This window comes from Chanos chanos, chromosome 2, assembly GCF_902362185.1.
Source record: "Chanos chanos chromosome 2, fChaCha1.1, whole genome shotgun sequence".
Lineage (NCBI taxonomy): Eukaryota > Metazoa > Chordata > Actinopteri > Gonorynchiformes > Chanidae > Chanos > Chanos chanos.
Window position 1 is genome coordinate 32,185,868 of NC_044496.1, and position 19,846 is coordinate 32,205,713.

At 40.0% G+C, this 19,846-nt stretch overlaps 1 protein-coding gene across 1 annotated transcript in view; it reads right to left on the reverse strand.

Moving 5' to 3' along the window:
• Positions 1–249: 249 nt before the first annotated feature.
• The window catches only part of mlh1 (mutL homolog 1, colon cancer, nonpolyposis type 2 (E. coli)), a 45,164-nt gene continuing 25,567 nt past the window's right edge, over positions 250–19,846 (reverse strand). The window contains exons 18-19 of the mRNA XM_030765760.1: positions 15,342–15,488; positions 250–576 (exon numbers count right to left, since the gene is read on the reverse strand). Coding sequence (XP_030621620.1) covers positions 427–576; positions 15,342–15,488 — 297 coding nt within the window. The 3' untranslated portion in view covers positions 250–426. The remainder of the gene's footprint in view (positions 577–15,341; positions 15,489–19,846) is intronic.

Here is a 19,846-nt window from a genome sequence, read left to right on the forward strand (position 1 = left end):
ATCAGCTGTCATGTCAACTAGCCATGTACATTCATATGGATCCCAAATGACTTGATAAAGAATGTGGTGAAATGGAGGCCACTTTAATTAAAAAGGAGAAGTAAACAAGATTCTGAAAATGTTTTAGTTACAGTTATATTTCAAAGTAACACAGACTGCATATTTTGCAGAGACATCCATGTCATATTTACATTCATGTATTTAGTACTTCCATGTCATAATAAATGGAACTGACTCACCCCTCAGACATTAACATGACCAGCATAGTAATAACAACAATAGAGAAATATAGAATAATGTTCTAAGCACCTCATAACAATGTGTCTACTCCTAACAGTCTCATACTGTGCTGGCTGGGGCAATAAAACATTCAGCTGAGGAGCCCATGTGGTTGACTCCACGTAAACTGATGTGAGATGCAACAGTTCAGCATCTCTCAAACACTTTGTAAAGATCAGGAAGGTTGGCGATCTGAAGAACATTGCCATCCTCAGTGAGATGCTTTGGAGGGCTGAAGAGAGTCCGCAAAGCTTTGAAGAGGACATGTTCCACTTTCCACTGCCAGGTCATCTTGGCCTCCTGAAAGATAATTCTGGTAAGTCACTGTTCTTTGACAATGATTTTATATCAGCGCTACAGGTGGTTTCATAAACAGATGTCTTTAAATAAACCAACTCTAACCCTTAGAGTGGACCAAAAATTGAACCATTTCTCTCTCCATATTTAACTGTCCATTCACTTGATGAAGGATTCAGGTCTTTACCTGGTTCCCTCCTGCTCTCATGCAATGTCTGCCCGGTTTCCATTTATACTCTTTTGAATCTCTAAATTATTTTGAATACTAGATAGTCACTAATACTGCTGTCCCATGAAAGATAGACAGTGAAGTGTTACAAATCTTAATATGCTTGTTTGTGAAATATTATTACCTTTTAAAGCGAGACCGCCTAGGTATATTAATCACCGCCAAAGTACATTTAGCAACCCATTTTCGCATTTTTTATTTTTATTTTTTTATCCGTCCAAGAGAACGATGGCATCCGCAATCGAATAACTAGTGGACAATCTCCCCTTGCTCTACCCCTACCATACCTGTTCATTTTGCTATCACAAGAGGGGTATACTGACAATCGGACATGCTCTGCATTTACTCAGCAGATATGACTTGAGAAACCCACTGAAAGAGGAGCACCCAGCTGCATGTCTGCAAGCTCTTTGAAAAACCTAGAGAGATTAAGTGCTCTGACAAACAGTGCCATCTTTGTACACACTACAGAGTGTTTTATTCTTAATTTTTTTCCCTTTGTCACCATCAGTAATTTCATTACTGATAGTAATGTCCACACTGTTATCTAGTAAATGACAATAAAACTTGAAACTTGAAACTCTTCCTATGTGAGTAGATGGAGGGGAGAAGTAAGGGGTCGGATCTGTGAAAATGTGTTATGTTAAATTAATAGAAATATTCAATAAATCAAAATGTTGTGTTAAAGGTCACACATATGTGTTGTTTGTCATATGTAGTAGATCATTTTTGAGCCAGCAGGTAATGCTGGCCCTCTCTGCCGGCAACCACAACAAGTATATTTCAGACCTGTGGGAAACACAAAGCTGTTAGAAAAAGTTTGTGAAATTTGTGTCGGGATATGCATGAATAGCTACTATAATGCAATCTGATCTTCATATAAGTCATAATACTAAATGCAGTCTTATTTAACAAACAAAGCACATATTACACTGCCATATCCATATTGAACAGACTTATACATCTGGACCTTCCTTTACCGGCAATAAACTCAACTAAGCGTTAGGAGACATTCTGTCTCAGCCCTCTACACCAGTTGTTGTGTATTTTTGGGCTTCAGATCATGCCACAGTGTTTAAGTGGGACAGTGGTCGGGACTCAGCCATTCTAAAATAGTGATTGCCATTCAGGCTCTGAGGCTGCCAAGCTGACCCACACTATTATAATCCCTCCGCCACTCTTCACAGCAGGGGTAAGCTTTGGTGCTGGTATGCAGTGTTTTGTCTTCTCCCGATATAACACTGTGTACAATTACAAAAAAATTCAGCATTTGTCTCATCTGTCCAGACTAGTGCTGGCCCCGAATATTCGACTATTTGGATATTCGTTCAAGGGTAGGTACTCGGTTTTCAATTCTGGGATTCAAATATTCATTTTTTTGTTTTTGGTTTTTTGCTAAATGTAGGCTACCAATAAGGGCAAACTGCAAAATAACTTTTTTTCAGCACATTTTTGTACCATATTTATACATTTTAATTACACTGTTAGAATGTGAAAATAACGTAAAACTTCCAATAAACGCCAATGCATTTATTTGCTCTAATTACTTAACTTTACTGGTGTTTATTGGAGACTTAGCAATAATAAGAGACCTGTGTTTATTTCACCTAAAGCCCTCAGGCTCTGCAAGTTATTGGTAGCTGAACTTACCAGGAAAGTTCACCATGTTTTTTTCTCCCGAAGTAGCCTACTTAAACATTATACAGTGCTCTTTGGTAGCAACTGAAACAGGACTCACTAATAAACTAAGTTCAACATTGTCCTTGCAACCTACGATGGGAGAGCACAGTCTAAATAGCAGTATCACTGTGAATTCAGGCTACCATGATCCGAAAGAAAGCTGCTTTTGATCGTTTATGTTGAATTTAATTTGTGAACAGATGAACACGCATAAGGCAAACTGAACTCACCAAAACAACCTCATTTTTTTTTCAACCTATGTGCGTTTCATAGCCTGGAGAAACAATAGGGCTACTTTTTCAAAACCAGTGTTATTTTGTTTTTAGACACAAAAAAATAAATGACTATTGCAAGCATTTTACTCCTTTGCTCTTTCGTTTTATAGTCAAGAAAAATAAATACCGGTATAATTTCCCTCTGCATTTATTTGAGGCAGATGTTTGTTGGAGACTTAGCTATTATTTAAAGTTTTATGGTATATACCATCTCAGCTTGGGCGCCTGATATCCCTCTCACTCACAGCAGTGAACGTCACAGCTCAGTTCACGTTGGCCCGTAAAGGTAAGACAAAATGACGAACACATGGTGACAGCACCATTTAAATGAAGTTACAGGGGAGAGAAAGTCAAGGCGAACTGGTGGTAACAGAATAACAGAATCCTTAAAAATAAATGCCTTTAAGGAAACCGAAAGACAGATGTTGCAGTGCTATGTTGTCCATCTCAGCCAAGAACGAAGAAATGTTTGGCTGAGTCCTTCCCGAGTCATACTCAACCAAACCCCCGCCCCCGAATATTCGAATATTCGCTGTTGATTACTACCAAAGCCTTGGAGCCCAAAAAAAATGGTATTCGGGACAGCCTTAATCCAGACATTGTTCCAGTAGAACTATGTAATATCCAGGCGGTCCTTAGCAAATTTCAGATGTGTAGTAATGTTTTTGTTTTCTGGAGAGCAGTGGTTTCCTCCATGGTAACCTGCTATGAACACCACTGGTGTTCAGTGTTTTTCTTATGGTAGCCTCATGAACATGACCATATCAACTCAAAAATATCACAAAAATTCTAAGGTGTCACAATCTTTTTCCCTCATCTGTAGAGTGGTCCTTGAAATGTTGTGCTTTCATTTTACTGCAAAACTTTACTGTTTTTAAAATTGACCTTATAGACTCTCCATCCCAAACAATTGATCAATCCGCTGTGCAACAATTTCCTCCCACAACCACACAACTCCTAGGCTGCAAGCCATACTGTCTGTTCATCAGAGCACTCTGACAGACCCTGGATTTGAAGTCCATTTGAAGCTTTCACATGTGGCACAAAAGTTTGGCCAACACACACAGTTCAGTGTTTTAAATTCCAGATTTTCACCATGAAAATCAGAGACCAAAATAAACAAAAAAGTGCAATTGTAACGACCTCGTCTCCTCCCGCACCGACTCCAGCCATTCAGCGATCGGCGTCGCCGGTTTACTAATCATCGGCCCGTCCCTTCATCATCCACACCTGTGTTCACTTTTGTTTTCCCTGATTTTCCCCTCTTTATTAACGCCTCTGTTTCACCCCTTGGTTGCGAAGTCTACACGTACCATATGTGTATTCTGAGCGTCTAGAATCTGTTTTGGATACCGTCAGTATTATTCTGTGTTGTAACCTGTTTGTTTTCCGTCTTGTTTGGAATTCGTGTACTCGCTTGTTTTTTCATTAAAATTTCAACCAACTCTGCACTTGCGTCCGGCTACCTGGTGATCTCGTTACAGCAATATAAAAAAGGGTAGAGGAACGCAAAATCTGAATCTAAATTAGCAAGTGGTGAAAAACAAAATGTTTCATTAAAAACAACAACAAAAAAAATGCTTCAAGTAAAGTTTAGCAGGTAGGGGATCAAAGGGGCAAGAAGCTGGTTTAGCAGAGTGTACCAATTTGGAGAGCGCGTCTAGACAGATGGGTTAAATTGAGTTAAAGGGTGCACATCCTGACTAATCTTAGGCGCAGTAAAAGAGAGCGTGCAGGCAGTCTGATCTGATAAACTAATTTGAATATTACAACGAACTAAGTCTATTTTTTGCGAGAAAAATTCAACAAAATCATTTGCTGTGAAAGGGTTAGATTGAGGGGAGTGATTCTGGGTAAGTTTAGATATTGTATCAAAAAGGAACCTGGGGTTATTTTTGTTAACATTAATTATTTTCGAGTAATATACTAAGGGTAGAATTTATGCTGTCCGTCAAGTCGTTCAAAGATCTTTGATGATCACTGAAAGAGTTGAGAGCAGTAGGAAGCAGATCAGCGAGCGCAGGAGTGGTGGAAGCATTAACGCGACGGCAGCTACGAACCGCAGTAGAGACAACTGCCGTGAACGAACCTGAGTTACTTGGAAAGTAATAAGAAAATGGTCTGAGAGAGCAGCGGAGTAAGGAGAGACGACAACGTGAGAGATATCTAGTCCACGAGCTAGAATAAGATCTAAAGTGTTGCCATTGAAATGAGCTGATTCGTGGACATATTGGTTAAAGTCAAATGTGTCTATGATAGCAGTAAAAGCTTTATTAAGTGAATCAGAATTGTTATTGATGTGAATATTAAAGTCCCCCAGGATCAGGATTTTATCCACTCTAGTAAGAATAACAGAGATAAATTCAGGAAACTCATCTAGAAATTGACTATAGGGCTCCGGAGGACGATAGAGCACTGCTATGAGAAAAGTTGAGGCAGTACCATATTGCTTCACGGAGAGCAACTCAAAGGAGTCAAAATTAGGTAAACTAAGGGTGTTAGGAGTAAATTTAGTATTATAGATTAGAGCTACACCCCCACCTTTCTTTGCTGCCCTAGCAGCACAGGAAAAAGAATAGTTAGGGGGTGGAGCTTCATTTAAAGGGAGAAAAATGTCTGGCTTTAACTAAGTTTCACACAAACCCATCATGTCAAGGCTAAGATCACTGATCAGGTCACTAACAAGCAACGTCTTAGGTGAAAGCGATCTCCAGCGTAACCGGGCTTACAGTAATCATATCGGAGGAGGGAGTCCATTGAATTGGAACTAAATTGCTACGAAATATGGTCTGTTTGACTCTAGACCGAAATGAGCTACGTGGGCGTGAAAATACACTAATGGGAAAAATGTCACGACTAGCTTTATACATAGTCACATTAGTCTCAACATTATGATGTTCATTACAATGAACATTATTCGTTAGAAGGATACTTAGAAGAGGGCGACGGTTTTCTCATTGTTTCTGTTGTCTCTGCCTGACCAGTGCCCCTGCTCTTTTGCCTCGCTTCCTTCTCCGGCTCCGTTTACAAGGTGTAGCAGGTAGGCTAAATAATTTAAATGTAAACAAATGGAAGTCCGCTGAGTCCGTTGAACAAGTTTTGGTTATAAAATGCGTATCGACTGTAGATCTGATGTCGATCAAAGTCTCCCTATCGTAGGTGATCATAACGTTCAAAATTATAGTGTTCTTGCATAAAATAGTGTGACTAAATGAACAAAAAAAGTTCAACTTAAGATAGCTGTCGTTCTCTGAGCTCTATCTTGACGGTGCGTTACCACACTGTACCACACTACACCACACAATACCACACTGTACCACACTATACTACACTACACTATACCACACTGTACTACACTACACTACACGGTACCAAACAGTACCACACCACTCTACACCACACTGGTTCTCTGCGCTGCCATACACTCTCACTGCAGAAAAATAATATTAATAATGATGAGAATAAAGAAGATAAATCAGAAGAAGAAGAAAACTAACCATTAGCATTGGGTTCCTGCACTTTGTGGACTGTAGTTAATTTATATTGTAGCTTAATTTACGGTTCACAGGTAACTTCTTTTCTTTTTGTTTAAGGGGAAAACCATATAATAACACATATTACATATCCTAAGGCTTATACACTACATCCTGATATGTGCAAAACCATACAGGCAAATATATAGGTTGATACCTATGCCCCTATGAAGATCAACGTTATTTTTGAATCCACTTGCTTTTAAACAAAATATCAGAACACCATTCAGCGATTAATTGTTAAATGTGTGCATTTTGACCCACTGTAATAGCCAACACAGTGCCTAGGCTACATTGGGAGAAAACAAAAACAACAAAAACAAAAAACACGTTTTCAGTTGTGATGTTGCATTGAGAAAAAAATAACACTTGATCTTGAAATACACCTGTATAAAGTAGTCAAACTACTTAGAATAAACAAAGCTTACAAACAGTACCACAAACTATAATCTCCCAAGAAGAAAAAAAAAGTCTCAAGCTGGGTGAAAACTATCAAAAACTGCTGTATCGGTTACTGCTTGATTCTGGTCAATAGCATACTCTGCTAGCGCTGTCAAAATCTTTTAAGTGCTAAGTGTATTGAGCTACAGATTGTGACATGGCTTACAGAGAGGTGAAAAAATGGAAAAAGAAGGGGAATGCCACTTGTGCTCTTTGCAAGAAAGACTGCACAGGATCATCAATCAACTGCTCTGAATGCCATCTCTCATATCATGCACTTTGTGTACCCGTGTCCTTGAAACAGTTGCACTTTTGGTCCAGTTCTGAATTAGAGTTCCTTTGCAAGTCTTGTGTTGGACATCCATTTTCTCTGAGACAAAGTCTCAGAAGGATCTGTAGTGCATGTGGAATAGAGGGAGTTCAGCAGAGGAGCAAAACCGAAAAAGCTCTACTGTCATTCTATGAAGTACACCTCCCTAAGATTAGTGGAGGTTCTAATGACTTTACTAAATGGCCCACTGATTTACGTTCATTACAGATATTGGAAAAATATCAGCCAAATCTCACACTGGAACTTAGACCACTGAAGACCGGTGCTGATGGGAACTGCCTTTTCTGGGCAGCGTCTCTTGCGTGTTTTGGGACAGAGGAGTTTCATGAACATCTCAGGCTGCTAGCTGCCATTGAAATGGCTGAGCATCCCAGTTGGTATGACATGGAACACAAGGAATACTGTTCCTCCCTTTGCAACAAACCTTATGTTGTTCTGGATGAGTACAAGAATTATCTGGGCAGCCGTGGTCTAAAGGTTAGAGAACTGGGCTTGTGACCGGAGGTTTGCCGGTTCGATTCTCAGGCCCGACATCCGTGGCTGTGTGCCCTTGAGCAAGGCACTTAACCCTAATGCTCCCCGGGCGCAGAGGAATGCTGCCCACTGCTCCTGCGTCTTTTGTGTGTTCACTACTGTGTTGGATGGGTTAAATGCAGAGACAAATTCACTGCTCGCTGTTCACAGTGTGTGTATGCAATCACAGAGACTTTACTTAACTTAATCTGGAAACAACAGCAAGGCTGGGAAACTATATAAATCACATGCTGGCTCTCTCAGCTGTTATCGGCATAAGTATACAAAGCTACTTCCCACCAGGTAAGTATCAATGGTTTTTTATCCATGTAGTCTCTGGTCTCTCTCTCTCTCTCTCTCTCTCTCTCTCTCTCTCTCCCTTTCTCTGTCTGTAAGTGTGTTTGTCTGTGTTTCCATGTGTTTTTCATTAGTTCTAAGTGTTGTGTACATGTGTTATAAATGATTTTTTGTCATAGCATAAGAATAGAAATCTAAACTCATTAACATAAAAGCAGGAATTAGTAAACAGGGAAATGTTGGTGGGATTATTTAAAAAATTATTTCTAATTCCCTTTATTCCTATCCAGTTCATAGAGGCTTCGAACAGCCTCCACTGACACAGGTGCTGAAAGGGCGTGGAGTCAGATCGCGTCCTGCGAGTGTTACAATCACGTGGACATCTGTGTCTTGGCTGCTCACTGATGACAGCCTAGATGTTAATCACTTTGTTCCACTGGTCCCACATACTCCAGAAAAGATCACTCCCCCACCTAAAAATGAGCCAGTCTTCAGTGAGGATGACTTCCCTGAGCTCAACTCTACTATAAAGTCCTCACAAAGATTACATTACAACAATCCCGCACCTTCAAAAGAAAAGCTCACATTTTGCTGTTTCAGTGACATCAAGCTCACATTGGATTCAAGCCATGACTCCGAGTGCATATCATGTCCAAATGATGACCCACACAAAGAAAAGCAAGTCAGCGAAGGTGAACTTTATTGTCAAAGCCAGGATAAAAGTGTTTAAGTGTCCCACGGCCCCAGAAAGTCAACCTGCAAATCTAGCTCAAAATAGTGATTCAGGAAAGAATACTATACCTCAAGATCATGAAATGATGTGTCATACAAGTGACGATCATGACATTACAGAACAGGAGCTTCCATCTGAGCATCTCAAAGGTCTTAAACGGGAATACTTCAATGTGCAAGATCCACAACCTATCGATTTTCAGTGGGAAGATATTCCACTAGAATGTCCATCTGAGGAAGACAGCAATTCCGAATTCCACTGTAGTCATGACATTCAGTTAGGTGATTGTCCTCAAGGGGACATCACAACCACAGCTGAGTCAATGGCTAGAACTGTCTTTCTATATTAACCCAAACACAGGCAGAGAATGTGTGTAAAAATGTCCCAAAAGGAATAAAAGGAAAACAAATATTTTGTCGTAGATAATAATGAAAATCAGAGGAGGAAAGAAAACAACAAACTTTCTATTGATGACTGTGGAGTTTGGAGCAGCAGATGTGGAAAGACAACCAAAAAATATTATCTGTACAAGGATGGTTCTATAAAAAATGAAATCATCTACAGACAGGGGTTATATGGTTTGATTAAAAAAAAAACCTTTGGGAACCATTAAAACTACAGCCAGAGCCAAATGACATTGTAATTATTTGTCGTTACTACACAACTTAAAAGGGATGAAAACTTTTTGAGAAGAATATCCTGGATTGAGAGAGTCCCTGGAGCATTACAATTACATTCTTTACACCTTGCAGCATGGGAGTACCTTGGCACATTTCCGTGGTCACACAGTTATCATGGAAATGGAAAAAAGAATCCACCCCAGTACATTAGGACAAATCCTGGGAATAGGAAGAAAATAGAGGATGCAGTAAAAACACAACCACCTCATGAGGTTTACACAAGACTACTTTTGGAAGATGAGGACAATGCCCCAAGAGACTTGAAACAAGTCAGAAACATCCGCCAACAAATTTTGAAGAATGAAAAGCCTTCAGGAAACAGAATGAACACTGCAGATGAAGTTCAAACAGTCCTGAATATGCTCAAGGACAGTTGCTATGTGCAACAAATTACTTCTCAGAAGGGAAAGCCACCTTAATGAACAATTAGAGGACATTAAACTGTTTTGCTGTGGGACAGACGCTGCCTCTGTTTTAAGCATTGGCAGGACATTTAATTTAGGAGCCTGCTTTGTTACATTAACAGTTTTTAAAAATGTAACTCTGTTAAAGCGAGAGACAGGAGAGCCACCAATTTTTCTTGGGCCAGTTTACCTCCATTGGGACGCCAGCTTTGAAACATATAACTTTTTTTCTCATCTTAAAGCAAAGCTCGCAGTGGAGGAAATTACAACTGAAATCAAACTATCTAATGAAATAATTTTAGGGTCAGATCAGGAGTGTGGAATTGTGAAGGGCATACAGTCTTGTTTTCCAGGTGCCTCTCATGTGCTGTGTATTAGAAATGTCAGTCAGTATCTAACTGAAAAAGCTGGAATCAAATTAAAAAAAAGATGTGCATTGGAATCAGAAATTTTCAATGCTGATGATGGCTTGGTAGCATCAAGAGATAGTTTCGAATTTCAAAAAAGTGTTGGAAATAGAAAATGTTATACAAACACAGTGTCCAAAATTCCTACAATATTTTAAAAAATTGGTTCCTCTATAATAACCAATAATAACCAATGGCTTCCAGACAGCTGGACCAACAACAATTGTGAAGCAATTGTTGTCCTTGGACGTAGTTTTTTGTTACCGCTCGGGTGTTCCCTATGTCTCTATGTCTCCCTCTCGCTCCCCGCCCCATTTTCTTTTCAGGTTTGCTGGCGGGACACGATTGGCTGGGGAACATCCGAGGGAAGTTTAAAAGACGACAGCTGCGCAGGACACATCTGGGCGCGGAACCTCCTGCTAAACTCCTGCTGCCGTGTCTCTAGTTTTTGAAACTCTGGTGACAATGATGTGGACTCGTGAGTCCACATCCAGTGAAATTTGTAAATGGGTGTAAATAGTGCATTTTCGTGTTGGTTTCTTTTGTGTTTGCTTTTTTTATAGTCAGCACACGTAGGGGGTGGGTGCCATTTCCGTTTAAACGTATTTTCTCCTTTTTATGTTAGTTAGGGAGGAAAGTTGAGTTTGTCTTTATTTTGGTATTCTTTTGTAGGTTATTCCCTTTTTCCTATTAGTTAGATGTGTTTTGTTTATTGCTTTGGCCCGGCTCACTCCGAAGTCTTTTGTGCTTGTAAATAGTTATATATATAGTAATAAAACAAAAGCTGACTATTTTATATCGGTTTCGGTATTGGTGTTTTTCGGGTTCAATCGGGTGGCAGGAGAAGGAGGTTTTTCCCCACTCATTTATGTTCACCCCACCCTAGACGGGGTCGTAACACAATGAATCATGTCATCAAACTGACTTTTAATTGGAAACCTCAAAAATTGCCTGATTTGATTACTAAATTACTGTCCATTGCAGAGCTACAATATATTGACCTTAAAAGGAGTATTTATGCCCAGGGAAACTACAAGATAAGGAAAGAGTATTCAAAACATGAAGTTCCAAAATCTTTGTGGGACAATAAAACTGAAATGGAGAGAGAACAGTTGTTTACCAAATTTATGAAAATTAAATTAACGAAAAACAAGCAAGCAATCTCTACCCTCCAGTGACGGCCATTTGGTGATTCCCAGCATACCCAAGCTTGCATAAAAACCAGGGCAATCTGCGAAGGCTGAGAAAACCCAAACTAAACAGAAAAAACAAAAAGGCAACTCAATAGAAAGATGTGAAATTAGCTGATATATCATGCCTTGGATTTTATTTGTTGTTCATCAGTGTTCATATTAGGAAATAAGATCAAAAAGCATTAAAAGTATTTCCAAACAGTTTGCATCCCATGTTCTGTGATTAATTCAATATAATAAAACCCTTTGAGGGCAACTGGCAGGTGATAAAAGGAGATGACAGCATGAGCGGGGCTGTTATTATTGACAATAGTGCTTCTGAGACATCGAGATTATATATATATATATATAATGTGCAAAATGACGACAATATATAATGTGCAAAATGACGACAAAAGCAATTTAACTAGGCCGATGAAGCGCATTTTCGTTTCATGTAGGCCTGCTCTGGCTATAATTTTGGCACTGCTTGGACTGTGCGTACAACCACCATGCGACTTTGATGGGGACTATGTCAAGCTCAATTGTAATGACATGCCATTATTTTACAGCAACAAACAACAATTTACAATGGTACAATGCAAGTGTGTTTTGAAAAGTGGATAATTGATATATGCATTTTTGTTTCACGTCCATGTGCGCAACTAATCATTATATGACCCTGATAGTTTGTGTGTAGACTATGGTAATCTCAATTCTCATGTCATGACAGTACTTCAATTTGGAGCTGCAACAATAATGTACAATGTTGAAACACGTGGGCCGGGCTGTTATGACCATTGTATTCAATCTGAACCTTGAATCCGATTCAGGTTCAGAATCAGACTCTGAAATTGAATGTGCTGGGGGCTCATTTCAAGAGGCTAGAGATGGCACAGTATGGGCTGCACAAACTGCTGGCAACCCTCAGGGTAGAGAGTGCAATACAATGAGAGAAACCCCAGGGCCCACATGTTATGACAAGGAAAATATTACAAGTCCGCTGAGCAGTTTACTGTGTTTGATTGACACAGAAATGTGGGAAAAGATTAAAAAATACACTCATCCGGACAAATCTGGTATCAAATTCTGGGTGGCTGCTGATGTCGAAACAAAATACACGCTGAACGCATTTCCCTATCTAGGGAAAGATGACAGTAGGCCGGCCGGTCAGTGGCTATCGGACAGTATTGTAATGTGTCTCATGGAGCCTTTCCTTGGGAAAGGAAGAAATGTCACGACAGACAATTTCTTCACCTCGCTGGCACTGGCAAACAATCTTTTGGAGAGCAAAACCACAATTGTTGGCACAATGAATAAAAACAGACGAGAGATGGTCCCTTGTACACAGGCACAGTCTGAAAGATTTTCCACCAAGGTGCTGAGGGCTGGAAAAGTTACACTCACCATTTACCAGGCAAAGCCAAAGAAGAATGTTTGCATCAAGAAAGCACCAAAGCTGTGTTGATAAAGCGATGTACACAACCCAAGCACAGTTTGAAGGGAACTTAACTTGTGTTGAGACAGTGCCAAATCGGCAGATGTTCAGGGAGCAAAACTTAGGACATCTGCCAGACATTTAAACCAAATGTAATGTAAGCCTTTCAGTGGTGATAAAGGCACTTGCAAAACATTAGCCTACATCAGGGTTGGCGAGGGGGTTGGGATCACACCTAGGCTACTGTTCTAGACAGTCGGTCGAATATTTCTCCACTTGAAATGGAAACACAAAACGGTGAGGTGCAATAAAGGCGCAGCAATACCCTTACAATAAATGAATGACTAGGGACAACGACGTGATCACTGTCAGTCGACAAATGAATGTTAAAGTCGGGCTACGCAAGTGTAGTCTAACTTGCACCGTCTGTGACATCTCTAATAATAAATTAATTCTCCAAGGCAGAGGACTAAGTATTAAAAACAAATACTATGAAAAAGCTGCCTGAACTAATCTTGCCTAGTCTTGTTCAGATGGTTTTCTCAGTTGAATTTGATCAAGACTTCTTCCAGAGGTTGGAAACAAATAAATAACCAAAACATTATGCTGAATGATGGGAGGGCTGGACAACAAACGTTCTACTGAAATAATCACTGACTATCAACATGGAAATGAATGATAAGCAACTTGACGAATGCGAGTTGATCTGCAAGCAAACTCTTTGCTTTGTGCAAGAAGCACCATCTAGCAATCATTATATGTCAGTAACAGTGTCCTTGTCTAATGACTCGGCGGTCTTTTGACCGGCTAGCCGCGTTATAAGTAGGTAAAACCAGCACGGCACTACCGGTAGGAAGTCACAGCGGTCAAATGACCAGCGCTCGGCGCTTCAAGGTATAAGTAGGTCAAACCGGCACAGCACTTATAGTGTTAAATTTCAGGACAGCCAGCAGTCACACTCCCTCTCCTGGTCCCTTAACACCACCAGCATACTCATAAAAGCACAGCAGAGACTGCTCTATCTGAGGAGATTAAAGGGCTTTGCTATGAGCACAACACCCCTGGTAAACTTCTATCACTGCACCACTGAAAGTGTCCTGTCAGGATGCATCACAATGTGGTTTGGCAACCTGACAGCCAAGGACCTCAGACTTCCACAAAAAATTATTAAAACTGCATCTAAAAACACTAGCACTGACCCTCAAAAAACACCAGCACACCTACTCCAACCAATGTCTAAAGAAGGCCTACTGCATAATCAGGGGTATCACACACCCAGCCTATGCTCAGAGGTGTTGAGCCGACACCAGGGCACTCACCCGAGGAAGGATGCACATGCTCACCAGAGTGATGGCTGCAAACTCTTGAAGTAGACAGAATGGTTTGTATTCAGTCAGGTTTCACTGTACTGAGCTGTACATTGAGATTGAGTAAGTGTGAGAAGGAATAACTCCTGCTGAGACTGAATACGTGTGAGAAGGAATAAATCCTGCTGAGATTGAATAAGTAGGACAAAATCACCTCTTGTTTGGTAACTAGTGAACTCTCTGCCTTTGCTGAACTATGCCTGTTCTCTTCCCTCTTTTGTTTACTGCAATGTCTGCCATGGTCATGGTGGGTAGACACTGCTGATAAGTCTGCCCCATTAAGTTCACCTAAATAACACAGATGACTGTGGCATGTCACTGCAAGTATATTATTCCATGAGTCAAGTCATTCCCATACTTGATCAAACAAAAAAGCAATGGAAAAAAACTGACATACATATAGATAGAGCAATGCTATGTTGACACACTGTTGCACCATTAAATGCTATGCAAGTGGAACAGTGAGCAACATGAGACAGCTTTGCTGTGATTTGTTTGTGAGTGTCTGTGTATAAGTTTGGTCATGCTTCCTCTACAAAGTACTCACAGATTTGCAACTCATACTGCAGGTCAGCATTTTTCTAAAGACTGCACTTTCCACCTTACAGACATGTACCACGTCTTTAGCCAAACAATGTATCACTGCCTTTACGATTTCCTGGCAAACTTTCATATGATATAGAGTTTGAAAAGGGCTAGGACAGTGTGGGCTGTTGTCTAGCTGCTTGCTCTTTAGGGCTGAGACTTCAGAACATGTTAGACCCCTATAATTTAATCTAATGTTGATATTTAACTGCATACTATGGTCTTCAGTGCTGAGAGGTTTATGGTGGTTTTAGGTATCTTGCAGTCAATTATTGACAGAGTTTACACACATCTGTGCTTTGTTGAATACCATCTCTCCTGTAACATCTCTCTTATAACATATCATTTTCAACCAACTAATTTAAAACTTACTACCTTCTCTGGGGATTGTTTTGAGACCGACAGCTCATAGCTATAATTTGCATGCAGTTTCTAACATTCAACAGACGGAAAAGAACTCACTAATGTATCAGTTTCAAGCATTTCAAAATGAATGGGATTTGTAATTTTATGCTACATAAAAACAGCACATCAAGACATAATTCAGTCCAACACAACAGAACTCAGTGTTTTGCCATCTTATACTTGTCAGCACACAGTCCAATAAATCGCTTGCTCATTCATACAATTCTTATCACCAGTAATGCTAAACTGTTTTAAGACTATTATAACGAAGTAACCGATTTCAGTTTTGGTCTGCTTGACCCACATACCTGTGGCTCCTCTGATGTATCTGCCAGCAAAATGAACTGTTTCCTGATGGAGTAGAAATGACTGCATTCTTTGCAGAAATCATGGAAGCATTCTTTCTCATCGTTCCAGTTTACCTACGTGATTCAAAATAAAAACAAGTACTTAAGAATAGGCTGAAAATACAAAGTATTAAAAAAAAGTCCTGAACCATATGAACTTGCTATGGTGTCTTGATTCAACACCCAAAGTCTTTGGTCAAAGTATGGCTCAGGATGACTATTACAAATGAACAAATTTCACACGGATGTACCAATTAATGTTCCATCAACCTGCTGGGATGGCGTTGTGTGTGAATGCAAACAGGAGTCAAAATGCCAGCAAAGTTGATCCAGCAATTTGCTGAGACCAGTTTAAGTGTAATTTCCAGCAATGTTTGGATAGACTCCATTGTGAAGAAAAAGCAAGAGCATTGCCAGACAAGAACATGTTTTTTGATGACAATGTAGGTACAACTGCAACCCTAACACAGGGCCACCAAAAGATGTAAGTGTGATAGGGTTAATAGATCAGTCTCATAAAATCAGTCTCATATAATTTGTTAACCATTAATTTGGGTGTTCAATATTTTATAATTAAACAGCCAAGATTAATGGAATAAGCTAGCTGTAACACTGTGCTACAGTCTTAGAGAGTATTGCAGTACTAATGTACTACATCTACACTACTAAGTCCATAACACTCATGCACAACCAGGTTGGTGAAGGTAATTGGGAGTGCTTTGACGGCAGAGGTTGGCATTCAGTGAATACTGTGGCAGAAACAGACAGGACAACAGTTTATTTCAATGATACTATTTATTAACATAATCAATACTACTTGGCAAACTAATGCTGATATGGTGCAATCAATAATCAGCAGCAAATAGAATGATCAAAGGGTAAATGGTAACAAAATGGTGATGAGTCTATGTACAGGTATTCAGTGTAGGACTGAATGAGTGTTAGACCAGAGATGAGTGAGTGTGTGTGTGTGTGTGTGTGTGTGTGTGTGTGTGTGTGTGTGAGTGAGAGAGAGAGAGAGAGAGAGAGCGCGTACGTGTATGTGGGCGTGTGCCCAGCTGCGCACTGAAGAGAGAGGGAGGAGTTCTTTGGAGAGAAGCTGTGCGCAGGCGCACAGAAGAGAGGAGGAGCGAGGGAGAGAGGCTGTGCGCATGTGCACAGGCAAGAGGTATGTGTGGTATGAGGATGTAGTAATCCCAATGTTGGAGGTGTGCAATCAGACAAAGGGAGTTAGAGAGAGAGAGAACGCATGCCAGATCTATCCTTCATAAGAAAATAATAAACAGCTAAAAAACGCAGCGTACATGAAATACAGTGTGAACATTAAAATCATAAAAGAATTCAAATGATAACACTTTCTTCACGTTAACCGCATATAATCTTAATACTAAAGTGTGCCCAGATGCCAGCCTTACTTGGAATAGCTCATTGCGTGGCGACCGAAAGTGCGTCTTTGGTGGCCTAATGCAGTGCGATTCACAGGTCCAGGGAGAAGTTCCTTTCCTTGTCACTTGAAGATCTTCGGGGCTCCGTTACTCGTCCGATGATCTTTAAGGGTTCTTGATTTAGTTCGTCGACGTTTAAAGAAATAAAAAGGGATCCGGTCGCCTTTTCTTCCGTTGAATACTGTGTGCGTTACAGTGTAACTAGCCGGTAGAAGTTAAAGTCGCAACTGCGCGAGAGAAAGTAAATTAAACTTTGGTTGTACAAATGTCTCGCTTCGTTGTTACTTTGTCCTTTTCTTTGGCAGAGAAAAAGAGACACCCACTGCTAGCGAGCTGCTGCTAGAGCGAGCCGCTGCTAGGGAGTAGCAGAATTGCGGAGCTGGAAAAGAGTTTGGAATTTTCCATGGTTTTATGGCGAAAATTGCGTCATCACTGTATATGGTATCTGGCTCCATTGCTGTATCCAATACCGTTACAGTGAAATCTGAGAAGACGGGTACAGATTCCCCATGCGGTCGAGCAGGGAATTGTGGGTAATATAGTATACGGGCCTGACAACCCCTACAACAGGCTATTTGTCCTGTGAATTGAGCTGGCAGATTTAAATCAGTTAAGCAAAAGCTCGAGAAACAGATATAAAAGATCGGAGTTAGGTGTTACAAATGTTTAGAAACTGGATTTGGAAACCAGAGAGCTTCTACCCATTCGAGCTTCTATCCATTCGAGCTTTTCTAGGATTTTCATGTCATGTCTGAACAGGCTAAACCCAGCAATAGGCTGCAAGTGAAAAAAACACTTTAACCTCGACCGCTCAAACACTACAAAATTCTCCAGACCAATGAAATCATCAGAAACACTGCAACAATACATAAATGACTTTGGTCTCAGTGACAATTGGCGACTACATAACCCCACCAGCAGAGAATATACTTATTACTCTCCACACCACAATTCACTTTCCCGGATCGATTACTTCTTAATAAGTAATTCTATTATATCTAAAACAGGAAATGCAAAGATTCACCCAATTATCATTTCTGACCATGCCCCAGTTAGCTTCAATCTCATAAACAAAATCTCCATAAAACCACAGACTAGATGGCGCTTCAACACATCATTACTGCAAGATTCAGAATTCAACACATACCTGATACAAGAGTGGACATCCTTTATTGAACTGAATGACTCCCCATTCACCTCATCTACATTATTATGGGAAACAGCTAAGGCAGTATTAAGAGGAAAAATCATTTCATACTCCACTCACAGAAAAAAGAAAGAACAAGACTTGGAAAAAAAGCTTGAGCAGAGAATTGGTGAGCTTACTCTGTCAGTAGCTGAAAATCCATCTGATGACCTTCGTAAAGAACTCATTGAAACAAAATACGAACTTGATACCATCATAAATAAGAAAACCCAATTCCTTATACAGAGACTCCGGCATAACCATTTTGAACAAAATGACAAATCTGGACAGTATCTGGCAAATCAACTAAAAAGACAACAAGAAAAAACAATCATACCAGTCATTAAAAACTCTGAAGGGAAAACCGTGTCCACTCCAAATGATATCTCAGCAACCTTTCAGTCCTTTTATTACAACCTTTACAAATCCAACTGTACATGTGATCCCTCTGCAATTCAAACTTTTCTTGACAATATCAAACTCCCCAGGCTAAATAAAACTCAAGTAATAAATCTAGATCGACCACTTTCATCAGACGATTTTAAAAAAGCACTGTTTTCAATGCCAAATAACAAAGCACCTGGAGCCGATGGTTTCCCAGCAGAATTTTACAAACATTTCTGGCCAACAATATCACCATTATTCATAAAAATGACTGCTGAAATTCAACATTCCTCTGTCATTCCACCCCATATGAATACAGCACTTATATCACTCCTCCTTAAGCCTAATAAAGACCCAACTCTCTGCTCAAGCTATCGCCCATTATCTCTCATTAACACAGACATTAAAATCATCAGTAAAGCACTAGCTATGAGATTAGAAACAGTCATCTCTTCTATAATACACCCTGATCAAACAGGCTTCATTAAAGGTAGGCATTCATCAAATAACATGCGCCGTCTATTCAATCTAATCAGTATAGCCAAAACCCAAACAAACAATACAGTCATCCTGTCATTTGATGCAGAAAAAGCATTTGACCGTGTTAACTGGACATTCTTATTCTCCACATTAGAAAGATTTGGTTTTGGGGATTCATTTATCCAATGGATTAAAATTTTGTACAACTCACCCACAGCATCAGTAATCACAAATGGCATAATTTCACAACGTTTCACACTTCACAGAGGTACAAGACAAGGATGCCCACTCTCACCCCTACTATTTGCCCTGTTTATTGAACCCCTAGCAGCTGCCATCCGCCAAAACACCCAAATCACTGGTATCACCACTCTGAACACAACCCACAAAGTCAGTCTATATGCAGATGACCTATTACTATATGCACAAAACCCTCTTACATCACTCCCAGCCATTTTCAATCTGATTGGGACATTTTCTGCCATCTCAGAATATTCAATCAACTGGTCAAAATCCATTATTCTCCCAGTTAACCAGGACCAGTGGAATGCTGTGACACCCAGGCTCTCACTAAACATCCCTACAGGTAACATTCGATATCTTGGCATTGATATTTCCTCCAACCTTTCAGATTTGTTTGAATTGAACTTCACACCAATTCTTAAAACCACTGAAAAGTGTTTAAGTTGTTGGAATAACTTACCACTCTCACTTGCTGGCCGCATAGCTGCAGTGAAAATGTCAATCCTACCAAGAATCAACTATCTCTTTTCAATGACTCCCGTCTTCCCAACACCCAACTGGTTTTCTACTCTAAACTCAATAATCACAAAATTTTACTGGAAAAATAAACAACCAAGAATTAAACTCTCAACACTCCAGGAAAGCAAACAGCTTGGTGGCTTAAATGCCCCAAACTTTCTCCATTACTTCTTAGC